The 17,207-nt window shown below is 41.5% G+C and overlaps 1 protein-coding gene across 6 annotated transcripts in view; it reads left to right on the top strand.

Moving 5' to 3' along the window:
- Window positions 1–16,368, top strand: part of LOC113504776 (RNA-binding protein Nova-2-like) — a 44,558-nt gene extending 28,190 nt beyond the window's left edge. The window contains exons 4-8 of one of the 6 annotated variants that reach the window (XM_026887214.1): window positions 3,356–3,525; window positions 7,518–7,691; window positions 7,870–8,068; window positions 10,848–11,072; window positions 11,290–16,368. In XM_026887214.1, the coding sequence (XP_026743015.1) occupies window positions 3,356–3,525; window positions 7,518–7,691; window positions 7,870–8,068; window positions 10,848–11,072; window positions 11,290–11,510 (989 nt within the window). In that variant the 3' untranslated portion in view covers window positions 11,511–16,368. Of the gene's footprint in view, window positions 1–3,355; window positions 3,535–7,487; window positions 7,692–7,869; window positions 8,069–10,847; window positions 11,073–11,289 lie in introns of all 6 variants that reach the window. The other 5 variants (XM_026887212.1, XM_026887213.1, XM_026887210.1 and 2 more) reach the window with 5 other exon arrangements.
- The last annotated feature ends 839 nt before the right edge of the window (window positions 16,369–17,207 follow it).

Genomic DNA, 17,207 nt, shown 5'->3' with positions numbered 1-17,207 from the left:
GTTATAGTTGTGATATTTATGTTATCCGCAATTGCTTGTTTGTAATAAAGCTCTTACTGAGTCGTTTAAAAAGAAGTTACGGGATTTCGTTATAAACGCCAAGATATACCTATCATTTTGGTTTAATAAGGACGATATTGAAGTATTAATAAATTGTGAATTCAAGTATATAGGTCCAAAGCACACCCCTGTCCACCCAACTCGGAATACACACGAGATGATATCCACATCTAACATTTAAGTCGCCCTAACCCGTTTTAATAAGTAAGCAGTACGTAAGCTCAGCGTTATCCGATCGTATCTAGTATTCATCATTCCGTTCATGAATACGATAGAACCGCGACTCGATGTCCGTTTACGTCTCGATTCTTGTCTGAAATAACCGATGGCCGACAGGGTCCGTCGATAAATCCTGTGTCCGACACAATTCTAGATACACTTGTATTTCGGCAGACAATTGATCGTAATCTCTTGCTTATAAATTACCTCATTTCGTTTCTGTGGTTTTCTTTTGCTTTAGGATTTACTTTTAAAGCGTTTTCGACAAATTACGTAATAGATTACAATGTTTCGACTGCTTTTCAAGGTTTATATTAAGGTACTCCATTGTTATGTGTGGAAGAGGGAGTCCAATGTTTTCCATTCTATGTATGCACAGATATTGATTTAGACCGAAATATTATTGAGCAACGCCCTGTTTTACTTTTTATCGGCAGTAAATATTTACAGACGTAGTAAGATATATTCCAGAAGTTTCTGTAACATAGACTTCGTATTGATTTGATATAAAACGCTTTCTTTTTATAATGACATTGCGGTCATCCGCAGATGTGTAACACTTGCTGGTTAGAGTAGGCTCTCGGCCAATAGCTAGCTGTAATAGCTGTGTCCCGTAATGCCGTGTAATGTATTCGATACCGTCGATCACCACTAATCATGTCGTTACTTCGCAGCTGCACCACATCGACTAGTTCTAGGCAATAAACTTATAATGAATATTATTTGTATAAGTACAAAGAAACGATACTGACTATGTTCCACCATACAAGACTAATGTGTCGGGAGTCGGGAGTTCGTTTTATCATTTTTGAAATGCTGATCCATTAAGTACATCAAAAAGAAGTAGTAGAGCACTGAACGACGATGGTGGAGAGTAGATTCCAGTAATGGGGATTTGTGAATAGTAATTTCGCTTGTAGTACTTTACGTGCCCGAGTGGTTATGTTCCGTGGAACATTATATATTACACATAAGTAGTGTGACAGATGTGTACAATATCACCTATTACAAGTGACACAGTACGTTGTGTGACGAATCACTTTAAATTGTTTGTAAATTGAAGCACAAACGCACTTACTGCCGCGTGCGTGGCCGCTCGCCTCGCTCGTAGTCCAAAGATCGGGCCGCGTAAAGAATTAGTACCTATTGGTTTATTGTCATAGCAGTTTGACGGCCTTTTTGTAAAAACCATACGAAAATGCCATTTAAGAAACATAATGTAAAGACTTGCCTTCATTGTCCCTACCCTGATGGTGTAGATTTTTAAATTGGTGCTATTTATGTTGACGAAATCAATTGACATGTGAATGGTCGCGGGCTCAATGTCACTCTTTTATACTGTTGAAGTCACACAGTTCATAAATATCTCATTATATATCATTGTGGTAACTGCGACAAGTGATCGAAATTCAGAACATTTGAATTTCAAAGCGATTTTTCCTTTTCAAGAAGCAGAAAAATCAAAATAGAATAAAATGTTACCAAAATCTGTTTTTTTATAATCTTTATACATGGGTGACGAGTTGAACGCCAGATTATCTGATATTGGATTTGCGATATGATCTCGCTTCGGCTGCGGATGGCGGGAAATTGTACCGGATTGGTAACTGCGGCGGGTTAACCGGCACCCACCGCGGTTTCCGGGATTTATATTGCATGAGACGCAGCCTAACCGGCTATCATGACCGTATCGTCCGTGCTGCTCGTGATACCGTCATACCGACCAGTATTACCTGCTCACGTATTGAAAAGATACAATTGATTGGTACTATTTCGTATTTGAATTCCAATAAATTATATAAATGTAAGCACATACTTTAATAGAATAAAATATTGATATCTCTATTATGTAAAATTCTCGTGTCACGGTATACGAAATTGGAATCCTCGGAAACGGCTCGTCCGATTCTCATGAAATTTTGTGTGCATATTATTTTAAGCAATCATCACTAGAAAAAGGTCAAATAAAATTAAAATGAACAAAAAAGAAACCATTATGTTGTACTATTAGTAGTCAATTGACAATTACCGTCAGTTACACATAGGAAGTTAACATGAACCATGATTACGTGCGGTTAGCGCGGCATAATGAGGCGGTGTTAAAGGTCGAGCCGCGACAATGACAATGACTAACCACTTTTTTTAAAGTCTATGAATAAGATTGACTTATTCTTGATCGACAATTCTGCATCTTACACTACCGAGTTTCATTATGTTAAAAATAAAATGACTTCCGCAGTAAGTATTTTAATCCTTGGTATCGCATTGAGTTTCACAAACATTCAGGTCACATGCGCAAAGACATCCAGACTCAAGACAAGTGTTCGTGGATCAAACACTTGTCCTACGCAGCGATCAAACCGGGGTGGGTGTAATTAGGAAAACATTATTTTCCTATTGATCAATCAAAACTAGAATCAATTAAAAAAAGTCAATAATATAAATAAAATAATATATACCAACAACTACTAGCTGTTATCAAAATAAATTCAATTTCATTATTATCCACTATTAACTCTATACAGACTGATAATCGATATCGAAAACTACATTTACATAATACGAGCATAACGTTCGATTACCTCAGCTTATTATTAACGTTAGCAGTCATAAATAAGAACAATGCACGAAATAGTGCAGAACCGTCGGCACGTTGCTGGCCTACTGCCCGCTTGCGACACGAGCGGACTGTACAGGGTGCTACAGTTACACCTGTTCTCTTATATGTTGTAGTATCGTAATTAATGTGTAATTGTGTTTCATTTGTTGGACATCACTATCATTTAAATTTTCTGCGGCGTCTATTGTTGTAATTGATCAAAGCGTCTCGCAAGATTTAGAGTGGCATAACTAAGGGCAAGGCGATACGTGTTTAAAAATTTAAACAGACCGATATCTTAATTATTGCTCCTGTGAGTAACAATATATTAGTTTCTTCTCAGAAGCAAAAGAAATGTACTTGTTGATATTTTGATGATTGTGAAGTAAAATGTCAAGATCAAAGAATAAAATATTTAGTGCCAAGTAGTAATTCATTGTATACTTGAACGTTAAGTAAGAGTAGTTGCTCATATTGGTGTTGCAGGCGACAAGGAGAACAACAAGAAGGCGTGCCTCATGATCCTGCAGAAGGTGGTCGACGACCCGCAGTCCGGCTCGTGCCCCAACGTGTCGTACGCGGACGTGGCGGGCCCGGTGGCCAACTACAACCCCACCGGCTCGCCCTACGCCGTGCCCACCGCCGAGGTGAAAGAGGTGACCGCGAGTACACGCTCCGCGACTACCAGACGCTTGCGGACGAACGCTACGGGCATACAAGCTGTGCACTCGTGACAGTAATCTGTACTTATTGTACATGTAGTCCATTTAAGGTTCCTTTGGATCTTCAACCGCTTGAAATAATCAGTGGTCTTTTCTTTATAATAATAACATTTATTTAAAGTAACTTTGACTCATAATATACAAAAAATATCAGTAAACACAAAAACACAAAAACTTGTTAGTAACACTTACACCTATGTTAGTAGTTACATTTTGGGCTTAGATCTGTGTACGCCATAACAGCCCGTGAGAAATGGCACAGCAGCGACCCAAGTACACACAGTCAAGCCTGCTTGCTATCATGTTCAGAATACTGTTGGAGCTGGCCCGCACTCTGCTCACCAGGGATGCGCACCTCTTACGCATTGTTGCATAAAAACAATCTACTTGTGCATCTGCAAACATCCCAGATGCGCTACAAAAGCGAGGCAGCCCCACCAGCACTCTAAACGCATTATTATACTGGACGCGGAGAGCGTTGTATGTTCTTTGCGTATATCCTGCCCACAGGCTACATGTGTAGAAGTTAGTGCAGTAAGCTCTAAAGAGGGTGAGCTTGACCTTAAGTGAGCACCGTGCAAACCTGCGAGCTATCATGTTTGCTCGAACTGACAACGCTCTCCGCTCCCGCTCAATGTCTTCATCGTCCTTGAGACTAGGCGTTAACACATGACCAAGATATTTAAATCTGAATACTCTTCTCAATGCTGTTCCGTTGAGTATTAGAGGTGGTATATTATCATGTGTCCTACCCCTAGTCTCAAAAACCATGATCTCAGACTTTTTGCAGTTATACACCAACCCATGGGATTTGGCGTACTCCTCACACAAAGACACAAGTTTCCTCAGGCCACAGATTGACGCACTCAGCAGAACCATGTCGTCTGCGTAACTGATATTATTAACACAAACCCCGTCTATGAAACAACCGACCCTGGTCCCGCTGAGCTCGCCAATCAGCTCATTCACATACAGGTTGAAGAGCGTAGGCGAACTCAACCCCCCTTGTCTCACCCCGCACTCCAACCTATACGGAAGAGATAAAGCCCCAGCCCATCGAACATTGTTGATCTGGTTCCCATACCAATACTTGAAGATGTTAACTATTTCAGTGGGCATTTTGATATTTTGCAACTTTTTCCACAAGTAGTCGTAGGAAACCATATCAAATGCCCTGGATAGGTCGAGAAAACATGCGTAAACAGATGTCGCGCGCTGCGTGTAGTATTTTACAGCATGCTTAAGACCCAAAATTGCACTCTCTGTAGACAATCCTGCACGAAATCCGAATTGATTGTCATACAGACATAAATATTTATTTAACTGAGTATTAAGCATGCTGTCCAATACCTTCGAGATTACTGTGGCTAAGGAGATAGGCCTGTAGTTATCCTTATCTGCTAGATCTCCAGTCTTATTTTTCACAATAGGAACTACTACTGTTCGCATCATATCACTCGGTAAGTAACTATGTCCTACACATATATTGTATAACATTGAGAGGACTCTAGACATGTGAGCGCCTGCATATCGCAAGTGCTCGATGCTGAGCCCGTCATGACCCGGAGACTTACCTCGCGACATACATCTTATTGTCTTTTCAACATCTTTAGACTTAAATGTTACTCCAATTTTCATGCCGGGCTCAACATCGAGCACCGACCTTGATGGTCCTAATGGCGAGGAAACAAAGAACTTTTCTTTAAAAAGGTTAGCTATGTGTTCTGGTTCACTCACACCGCCAACGCTCACAGGTATTGGCGGCCTAACCTTAAGTTTGTTAGTGTGTTTCCAGAAACCACGAAAATCATTTTTAGAATGATGTGAAGCCAGAATATCCATTCTTATTTGGTTCTCATTATTTTGACACCATTTTAACCTAGATTTAAAAACTCTTCTGGCTTCACACATCTCACTATAGGCATGTCCAGATGTAGGCTTACCGTAGTCAACCCACAGTAAAAACTTTTTCCTGGCCTCACTGTGAGCCTCGGCGACATGTTTGTTCCAACCCACCACTACTCTCCTAGCATGTTTTACACAGCGTTCCCGACCGACTAATGCCGCTTCACATAACGCGTTTACTATGTCTGCATACAGTCTATCTATCACTTTTTTGTGTCTCAAATCCGTACATACACTGTCACAGCATTTATTCAACTGTTGAGGAAAATCAATAAGTCGTAATCTTTTATAACATTCTTTTTGATATATTTTTATTTGATGAGTAGTTCTCTCACCCCATACAACATTATTACATTTAATTTTAACATCCGATCTCCTTTCAGTCATATTTTTTAACCTGCATTCGACGACCAGAGGAAAATGATCGGACCATAGAACATCATATAACACGTACACATTCTCAACCGAGCCCACAGCCGCCTCGGTCACCAAACAGTGGTCAAGCCATCTCTTCGACCCATGAGCCTCGCTTAAAAATGTATACGTGCTAGATCGTATACCTAATAGTTTTGTATCTATACATGTCCATCTTTGTTCATCACAATAAGCAGATAGTTCATAATAAAAATTTTCAGAGGGATGTGCATTAAAATCTCCCATTATATAAACAGAGTCAATACTACGGTTCTCAATAATAGCACTCACCCCGCTCAGAATGTCTGTAAAATCCATTAGATTAGCCGCAGCGTCCGTAGGCATGTACACACTAAACACTAGAAAAGGATTATCTCGTAATATCACTTTTATAGCACAAACACGTGGATTATCGCACTGAATTATCACTACATCCTGGAACATACTGCTTCTCCACATTAGGGCGACGCCACCGTATGGTCTACCTCGCAGAATACCCGCTGAGGTATCCACAGCCGATACTCCGGTGCAGCTGAACTCGTGACTCACAGTGTCGAGGAATGAAATCTCATCAGGCATTAACCAAGTCTCCTGAAGTGCTATTATATCCGAATGTTTACATAAATCACGGACGCTTTGAACAGATCGCTTGACGTTCTTGCAATTAAAAGATACAATTTTATAAAGATCACACATTATTGGTGTTGTTAGTGCCGTGTATTAACGTATCATTATCTTTATCAATCCGGAACAGATTTTCTTATTGAAAGCAACCTTTTTCATTTCCATACAACAGATATTTTTTTACCTCTTTTCTTTTAGTCTTCCGTACTGTTTCATTTCTTTCTTTCATTAAAATTCCGAGATCTCACAGCAAACATTTTAGTTGTTATCCTTGTATGGACTATAATATATGAGCATGAAGTAAGAGTGTACAGCTGTGTCCCGTAGTGGTCGCGCCCGTGTATGTGTGAGACACCAGTGAGCGTGTGCTGGGCGCGACACGCACACCGGGGGGAGGGGGGGGGGACACTGGCTGCATGTTCAACACCAAAACTTGATAAAACTCTTGGCTGAACAGAACGTTTAAAAAAATAGGGGTTATGCAACAACTTGCTACCTTGTACAGTTATAATTTACAACGAATAAAATATTATTCAAAGAATGTTGAACAAACAGCTATGGTCCTCAGTAGATAGAGCTCAGTGAAGTCGCGCTATACAGGTCGGCTACGCTGTGACACTAACAGTAACTGCTTACACTATGTGTACACTAGTACTTGTACACTGTACTAACTATACACTACTCTCTTTCTATTTGGTAGATTAACTTTCCAAGTTTAAATTGATGTTTGTTAAGCCTAGTTTTTATTTTACATCTTGCTTTGCAATTCACTGAAGGTAATAAATTTAAAATTTCAGCTTTAGAATTTGAATGTTGTCTGTTACATTACATTTTACACAAACATCGATGTCTATGATATATTTGAAAGTTTTTGTAAACAACTGTGTCCTGTTGTGTGACCTGTCACGCCGCCTGTGGTGCTGACGCGCGGCGTTGTCTCGTAGCTGGAGCAGGGTGTGGGCGCTGTGTTCCAGAACCACGCGCTGGGCGGCGGCGTGGGCGGCGTGGGCGGCGTCGGCGGCGTCGGCGGAGTGCTCGTCAACGGCGCGGGCGGCGGCATGGCCGCGCTCTCGCTGTCGCTGTCGCTGGCGCCGCCCGGCTCGCAGCCGCCCGCGCCCATCTCGCAGCACACGCTCGACCACATCAAGGTACCGCCTCAGACAAGCTCTAGTGCTAAACATTAAATATGTGTGTAAAAAGTACATTCATGATTAATAATGCCAAATATGAGATCATAATTACTAATTTCATAGTACAAAATGAAGTTAAAAACTACCTTTGAGAACTGAGTCAAAGCATTCCCCGGGCACCCCGCTGGCCCTGCAGGTGGCGCTGCGGCAGGCGGGGCACGGCGAGGCGGCGCTGTCGGAGCTGGGCGCGGCGCTGGCGCTGCTGGTGAAGCACGGCGTGCTGGGGCTGGCGCTGCCCGCCGCGCTGCCCGCGCCGCCGCTGTCCGCCGCCTACTTCCCGCTGCCGCCGCAGGACCCGCCCGCCGTCTTCGGGCCCATCGGCCAGCTGCCGCTCGGTAACCACTCCCACCACACCACACCCTGACTCACACCCACTACTTTACTATAACGTCTCGATACACTAGGCAAAGTAGTACAAAACTACCGTTACCTAAACTACGCTATTTTTGCACATACATCTTAAATATAATATTATACAAAGAATGAAACAAAATGAAAATACAACACTGAATATCATAAAATTTTATACAACTACCAATTTGAATACAAACCTAATTATATTGTGTAACTTGGTAAAACCAGTAGTCATTATTATTATTATGACGCATTTTAAGTAAACCTTGAACTTAACTGCTTCATAAGTCGTTAATATTACTTCGTACTGATTTTATCAATTATTCTGTGGAGAATTAAACTCCTTATTTTATAAATTAATCAATCTCATTTTTAGCGCTAGATTTCTACAAGTAAGATATAGATGGAGCCACCGTAGATCCATCTGTCTCTTACAACATAAACTTGAACAGCTTTTACAGTCTTCGCTTTGGTTATTTCCAAAGTGCCATGTTCTTCACAGAATTACTATTGTGTAAATTTAAATATTTTTTTGTAAATATAGAAATATATTGAAAGCTTTTTTTTGTAAAATACTTAGTTTTAGTTTATGATTTCCATATATTTCTATACATCGTGACATACCGCGTACGATCCGCGGCCGAGCCGTTCGCCCGCCGCCGCGCGACCCCGGCCGGCACTGACCCACACCCACTGCTTCCAAATTCTAAATTTCACTACGCTTGTCATCTGTCTTGGTTTCTGATTGGCTGTCGTGATAATACAATAACTTTCAATTATGCTTCTGTTCTCACCACGCCGTGTTTTATTTCAAATGAGAAATTTAAAGAAGTACGAGTAATAAGAACTAAAAGCTACAGGCAAAGATCGTTTGGAGTGATCTGGCGCGTACCGCCGCGTATTGCCGCGTACTGCCGCGTATTGCCGCGTACTGCCGCGTCTTGCCGCGGGCACCGGGCCGCGCGCTGCAGTCGGCAGGCGCGGCCGGCCCTGTCGCCGCCGGCCGTATCTAATACACAGACGTTTTTCAGGTCTGGATGTGAATACTGATTGCACAGTACAACGACTCGTGTGGGGATATAAGTGTTAAACTAAAAGACTAAACTATCAGGCATCTTGTTATACTTGGGCGTGATATATAAACTGTTTAAAGACTTGAAACGAAACACGGTTTAATAACCAAAGAAAGACTTTGTCTCTATGTATAGTACTTTATCGTTAATTGCATGCATAGATATTGTTTTATGGTGTTTCAAGTGTTGTATTGCTGATCAAAATAACACAATTGGCTTATAGTGTACATTAGTTTTTGTTTACAATATTTTAAAATGTTTTCCAAATTCTTACCATCGCTTTATCATACCATCTATCGGCAATACATAACATGACCTTGTGTTATGGACGGACGTGGTCTATTTCAATCAAAAAACCTTTTAAGTACATGGAGAAAAAATCCTACCTTTAATCAAATGTTACCACATTGTTAAGACATTTTAGACTGGCAACACTGTTGTTTTTATGTACGGCTCACTCAAAATTGTTCACTTGTCGTGATGTTTTCACGGTGACTGTATATAAATACAAGTTAAAGCCATGTTAGTTAATATAGTTATAAGTAATACAGAGATGCAACCCGAGCCATACCACAAATAATAGAAAGAACAACTTTAGAATAAATACTGTCAACTAGACCTTATGTTATTACGTATTTATGTACAGAATGATTTTTTCAACGATTAAACAATAAATTCCGCTGCTTGCTCATGCTTCACATTTTGCGTGATATATATTTAAATATTTCAAGCAAAAATCTAATCTAATCTTACAATAGTACTGAAAACAAAAATCGAAATATTTTCTAATTAACTACAACATAAAAATAAAACCGTTTTATAATTAAAACTACCTTCTCTCTATTACCATAAATAAATCGAAATTAATGTAATAGTTCGAATATCATTTTCTTTTCTTTTCAACAATGCTTTCGTTTAGTCGGTGTCATGTGATCGTTTAATTAATCATGCTGTATATAACATGTTGTACATTATTATTAAAAAGCGATACATGTTTATTACTGGTTACAGTATCGGCACTAAAATTACATTAAAGTTAAGTTTTTTCTACGAAACACCAAAAAGTGATGTTACAGAGTTATGTAAAGTTGTTCTTTTGTATTGTATCATGTTTTCCTTCTAAGCCCACAACACAGCGCTGCCGTAGCGGCTAACGTATCTGTTCATACAGCCACAGGACCGCACTACGCTGGTGCTACTTTATTTTAGTTGCTGTCACAATAATATTTAGTGCTACACGCCAGTTCTACACGTAGACACATTTACTTACATCAGAAAATATTTCAGCGTGTTCATTTGAAAAAAATAAATAACAACGATGGTATACAATTCTATTCGATTTTTTTTTGGTTATTTCTTAGTAACTGGGCTGTTGGAATTACCGATTTGGAAAAAAATGCACAAAAATTCAGAGTAACATTGAACATTTTATGAACGAAATTAATGGGGGTCGGTGTAATACATATTGCATAATTTTTTAAAGATTAAAAAATGTATTCAGCCAAAATACTAGCGAAAAAGTAAATAAAAACATGCTACAAAATACTTGGAGTGCATAGGAAAGTGACGCACGCTGAAATATTGGGGAGCGTAGGGTAGTGCGGGCGGGGCGCGGGCGGGGCGCGGGCGGGGCGCGGGCGGGCGCGGGCGGGGCGCGGGTCGTGCGGTGATAGCGCTCCCCCCGCAGGCGGCGCGCGCGGCGGCTCGCTCGAGCGTTTCGCGGAGGTTGCATTCGAGGCGCTTCGCCCCCCAGCCGTGGCGCCCATCTCGCTGTCGGCCGGCGTGGGCGGCGTGCCCGGCTTCCCCTCCGCCTCGCTGCTGCCGCTCTCCAAGAGCCCCACGCCCGCCGACGCCGGCGCCAAGGACTCCAAGAATGTCGAGATCGCCGAGGTCATCGTCGGCGCCATCCTAGGTCAGTCACTCATCCTACACTTATTTACCCTATATAAGGCCCTGATATGGACTATTGTCCAAGTAAATTCTTAAGTAACGCTCAAATTTGTCTTTTATAATGGCGGACTTGCAATTTATTTGAAGGTCTCAATCAATGATCTCCACCAACCATGCATACCTTATCACTATGTTAGCATAGATCATATTGACAGTTGAGCATGTCATGGTGTCTGCAGGACCTGGCGGGCGCAGCCTGGTGGAGATCCAGCAGATGTCGGGCGCCAACATCCAAATCTCGAAGAAGGGCACGTTCGCGCCGGGCACGCGCAACCGCATCGTGACCATCACGGGCACGGCCACGGCCATCAGCAACGCGCAGTACCTCATCGAGCAGAAGATCCAGGAGGAGGAGCTGAAGCGCACGCGCCACAACGCCATCTCCGGCCTCATGCAGTAACCGCCGCCGGCGTCTGGCCTAGCGTAGTATCTAGTTCTAGTCAAACACTGTTGGATCACACCACCCGCTACACCGGCGCGAGTTACCTGACTCTAGTTAAGAAGTTTTGTTTTGTTTTATCTGACGGAGGATATAATTTATGCAGCTCTCGGCGCGTGTCTGCGGGTCCCTGCGGGGTCCGTGCGCGGCACGTGTCGACACATAGTTACCTATTTACAATAATACAAGTTGATGTATATTGATTTAATGCATGTGACATAGATAGGCAGCGGGGCGGCGGGCGGGCCGCGCGTGTGTCCGCCCGGCGCCGGCAGATGGCGCGGCCCGCCCGCTCGCTCCACTCTATATTTTATTTACGTTTCTTATCGTGATGACAAGTAATTATTTTGTTCTGCCTAGCAGACGGTTATTGTTGTTTAAGATAAAATAATGAAAATATTGTGATATCTCCTATCACGGAAATTCCTATTCCATACACATATTATTTTTGTATATTATTCACCACGACATACATTTTTATTTACAAAGTTGATTTCATTGTAAATGTTACCATTGATAAGTTATTTTTTTCTTTTAGTTTATTAGGATTAGTGTGGTTAATTGATAAATCTATTCACGCGGCGACGTCTGCGCGCGTCGTCGATAGACTTTAACGGAAATGTTAGGAGGTAGATCCTCTAGGTTGTTTACGTTCACGACTAGCACGGCCCGGCCCGGCCCGGCCCGGTCCCGGCCGCTACAAGCACAGCGACGTGCGCCGCGGGCCGCCACTCGCGCACGTTGTGTCCCTCGTTTCGCAATACCTTCGGTCTGGCTAGCAGAGCTCTTCATTCCTGATTTCTCTCGGTAAAGATCTTTATTTTTTTATACATTTATAAACAAATAATAATCGTTTTTAACTATTATTTTTTATTAGCTATGTTACATCATCGTTGATTTGTTGTCGGTCTAAATTTGTCTTACGATATAAGTACAATTTTAATAATAAATGCATGTCCAGAGTAGATGAAAAATATTAAAAGATATTTTAAACATTTTAAAACAGATTCTATATCGATATGACAATATAAATGATATATTCTTATTTACAGTTACTATATGATTGAATATTTTATTTTTTGCGCCGTCGTTTAACCAAGACGTTCTTTTAGTATCTGTTAGTGGCCGCGCGCCGACGACTGCAAGCCGTAGTCTCCCCGGAGACGGAGGGCCACAAGCCTCGCGGCTGCCAGTGGTCGGGGCGCGGCCTGCGTTAGTTACATAATATTATAAACTGTGATTGTTTTCGTCGACATTGTCAAGGTACTACGTGTCAGTCTCCACTTAGTGTAGAAGCCGTTCGGTACCTCGCCTGAGGGTAGTTTTAAGTTGTGTTTGTTTACCTCAGAAGTGCCATCGTTCTAGATACAGGATAAGCGAGGCTCGCCTCTTGACATCTTCTGTGTTCGTAACACGCGACCTGCGCTGTTGTGTTTGCTTGCAAGCTGTCCGTGCCGCGAGGGACGCTCTCGGAAATTTGACAATAACACGTTAAAAGCGAACTCGCTCCGCTGACACTTTACAAACAAAAATAACAAGCCAACCCGCCGTAGACCATTTTTCCTGTTCATCTCTGGGCCCACGTTGGGCGCCAATGCGTAAAACGGTCAATGTATTTGCAGTTAAGATACTAATGGTTGAAAACTTTCTACGAAGGCGGTGAATACTATCAAATGTGAATAAAAGTATGAAGTACAAAAGAAAACGTAATCATAATAAAATATAATAATTTGAAATCGGCTTAATGATGAAAGTAAATGTACGATAGTGTGTAAGAAATCGGAATTGAGAGACAATTTCTCAGCTAATTCATTCACAATTACGCGATTAAATAAATAAAAGTATAATATTAATATTTTAACTAATTAATTATTATTAGGGAAGTGAGCACGCTCGATACGCCATAACCTTGTACTTCCGTAAGATTGTGAAAAATAATAGTGGTTATATAACGTTGTTGTAAGTTTCTCCCAACCGAAGCGCAGTCGACTGTCGTCTCGACATGTACGGAGTGGCGTCTGCTCAGTGTAACGATACTGTTGTCGAGGCGTGGCCCGCCCGGCGCCGCTCGGCTCGGCTCGGGCTCGCTCGGCTGCGCTCGTAAGCGCTCGGGCCCGGTCGGCGGCGCTCGGCCGCACTCGGCTCCGCTCGGGCGCGCTCGGGCCGCGGACACACGGCGCAGACGCGCGCGCCGCCTGCCCGACGACATCTCGGTGAAATGAGTTGTGGGTATTGTTAACTGATCTATTACATATATACGTGTGTTATGTAGTTAACATTGCGCAGTGTAGTGTGGCATTACAGTAGCTAGTTAATATATATTCAATCTTTAAAGTGTATAGGTAAAGCTTTTGGATACATTTCCGGTGTTTTTCGAATTTTTCTCATCTTAACTATGTGTAATGGGGGTAGGTACAGATATCGTCTTGTGTCAATTAAAAAAAATGTCTGTTTGTGCGTTCGCGGTGGCTAAGTATTGAAATAAGAAGAGAACTGCGTGGTTACTTCGAAGTGTGATGGAATGTACACGTGTCTGATAATGCATAATATAAACGACTTATATAGGGCACGGAGAATGTAATGAACTGATTTTAATGTAATGTATTTGTATCGGTCGCGGCTAGGCATGTTATATCTGTGAGAATAACTAGTAGTGCGAGCTTAGCGCTGGCGATCGCGAACACACAGACGGGAGGTCGTGTCGGCCGAAGCCTGAACGCGTATCGCCTGTCACGTCGATTTAACAAGCTCAATTTTATCGGAACTAAATCTTGATTAGTCAGTACGTATAAGTGAAATGCGTCAATTAAATGAAATGTATAATTTCCAAAAACGATATCAAACTGTAGACTCGGCATTGTTGAACTCGGGCGAGCTCTGGGGGTAGACATAGGTTCCGTCTCGTTTCTTCACTCTATCTCTCTTTGTAAGTTATCGCGTGTATTGTTACTCGGGGCGGTGTCCGCGAGTGTCGGGGAACACATTCCGGCTAGAGTTAGGTCCGAGGGGGCGGCCGCGTGCGGGTCAGCCGAGCTGCCTTCTCTTACAATATTGTACCTCGTTATGCACACTCGTTGTTTTCTCGTTAACTTAATGTTAGAATGTTAGAATGGCTCTTGTGTACCTCGCTGGCTGTACAAACGCGTACATCTCGACACATCGCGACCGCCGCGTCGACTTTATAATAGTTATCGATTGAACTCTAGTTAGATAATCATAAGTTAATGATCTTAATAAACATTATAATGGGTAAATAGATAATTTTTAAAATTACTGGAAAATGTTAATGTTGTTATACTGAAGTTGTTACAATATTTGAGAGTATATTAACGGAATACAAAATAATAATTTTAGTGCGTTAATCATCACCTGGACATAGTTAGTCGCGTGGAATAACTAGTGCACCTGTCCCTGTCACGCAGTAGTGTTGCCTCCCGCCTCCCGCCGCCCGCACGCACGCAGCCTCCTCCCGCGCATGCTAGCCGCGGTCCCCGCCCGCCGCAGCCCCCGCACTTGACGATCATACTATATGCTGTTACGATTAAGGAATTTCAATGTTGTAGGATAAGGTAGCTAGTTGTCATTCTTCATTCTACGGATTTAACGGTGAGGTTCATGTTGGCACGTAGAGCCGGCTCGGGCGGCCACGGTGCCGCGCATCTCATCCTCCCATTTAATTTTAATAGCTAAATGTTGTTGAATTTGTTGATAGAGTGGTTTATTGTAATAGGTAGTTTAGTGGGTATACACGCGAAGTTGGCAGCCGTTGGGTGCGCTAGGCTAGAGTAAGGTTCGATACTGTGTTTAGGAAAATGGCTGTGCGTTCAAGTCGAACTCAACATTAAGACATCACCATAACGCTTGTTTCCGACGGGCGCGAATCGCACACGACCCCCGCCGCCCGCCACCAGCGGCTCTGCGCGCTCCACTCACTATCTGTATATAATTGCATAACATTTTTCATTTACGTTATTCTCCTTGCTCATTGTCATCAATTTATTAAAGACTGAGGAATCAACTCGCGCATATTGACATCGTCACGAACGCGTCCCAAACGGTAGGGATTAATTGTAATATATAATTGTTTATTAATCATTAAAATTAAAATTTCGCTCGGTTTCACGTGGGCTCGTCCTGAGGGATGCAGTCTGGGCGTCGTGTGCGATCCCCGCGGTGAACACCGGTCCGTCGAGTCAGAGTTAGGAGGGCGCCCCGCCCCGCGTGTGTAGGGACCGCGGCCGCCGCTCGCCGCGAGGCGGGCCGCCGCCGCCCGCCCGCGACTGCGCCGATCAGTCGTTGTCTCATCAACCTTTACACATGTTGAGATTGATATGTTATACTAATTCTATTGAATTATAACTTGTTGCGTATTATAAGTATGTATAGAGCGAGCTCCGGCTCGGTACGTTATGTGTAAATGTCATACGTTGATAACATTTGTTGCTGTACAGTTCAGTGATGGAATTTTTATTTTTTATTATTAATATTTTTGTTAACTTGGTTTACGATAAACGGGTCTGCAATGTTATGTAACGAGAATATAATTTTTAATTAAGTTTGAATTTAAAAAGCAATGTTGAATAATAAATATGTTTTGAATTTAAAATTCACTATAATTATTTTAGTCAATGTTTATTATTGTTTAGTTAGCTGTACTGTCAGATTGATTTTCTAATGAAGTGTTATTTTGCAATGTTGTAAATGATAAGAGGTAAAAATGGAAGGTTACAATGTCTTAGTGTTTAAAAGCTCGAAACCAATTGAAAGGTACCTTGAACATTGTCTATATTATATTAACATTAATAAATGCAAAAAATAACGTGTGCTTTTTATTTATTACCTACCCTTGCCTTGCCCAACAAACAGTAACAATAAAACAAACATATTCTTAGACAAAACTGCAAACGTTAGATATTGAAATATAACTAGTTCCTTTGTTAATACAAAGTCGACATCTATTCTAGCCTTTCACTATGCGTCACCTCGACGTTAGCTGCATTCCAAAATACTAACATTCTATAGTCCTTTCTGTACTGGTATAAAACGCGAGAAGTATTCTTTGTTGCACACCACATTAGTACAAAAAATACTGTATTCAACGCAATGTTTCAATATCAAGCGATGATGAAGAAACCTTTTAAGAAAATATATTACCGCAATATTACTGCGGTATTTTATGAGTTAATAACAAAGTAATCCAATTTTATTGATCCCGATTGATGATTGAATCATTCAGTTTTGAAAGAAACTGATGGCACTCCAGAACAGACTCACCATCAAAAGTATATAGAAATAGGATTAGAGGTAATTTATTACCAGAGATTCGACATTCGCCGCTTCTGCCGCTAAAAAATGTGAGCCGAGCAGTTTAGATAAATGAACTCCTCCTAACATATACCTAGGAGGTTTAATAAAAGTCATACTTATTGGTTATTATTTATTTATCAAAAATGTCATTTGATTACATGATATACAAGATGACGCAAAAATGAGACATCGTACAAAAATACGAAGAAATGGACGGAATTTCATATTTCAGATCACTCAAAAACTTAGTAAAAAAAGTTTATAACTAAATATAAGTACAGCAGTAGATACTCACGTAAAAATAAATATTTATTACAATAATATGTATAATGCTTTCATAAAATTAACAAT

This window comes from Trichoplusia ni, chromosome 23 (assembly GCF_003590095.1).
Source record: "Trichoplusia ni isolate ovarian cell line Hi5 chromosome 23, tn1, whole genome shotgun sequence".
NCBI lineage: Eukaryota > Metazoa > Arthropoda > Insecta > Lepidoptera > Noctuidae > Trichoplusia > Trichoplusia ni.
This window is presented reverse-complemented; position numbering and strand designations above follow the sequence as displayed.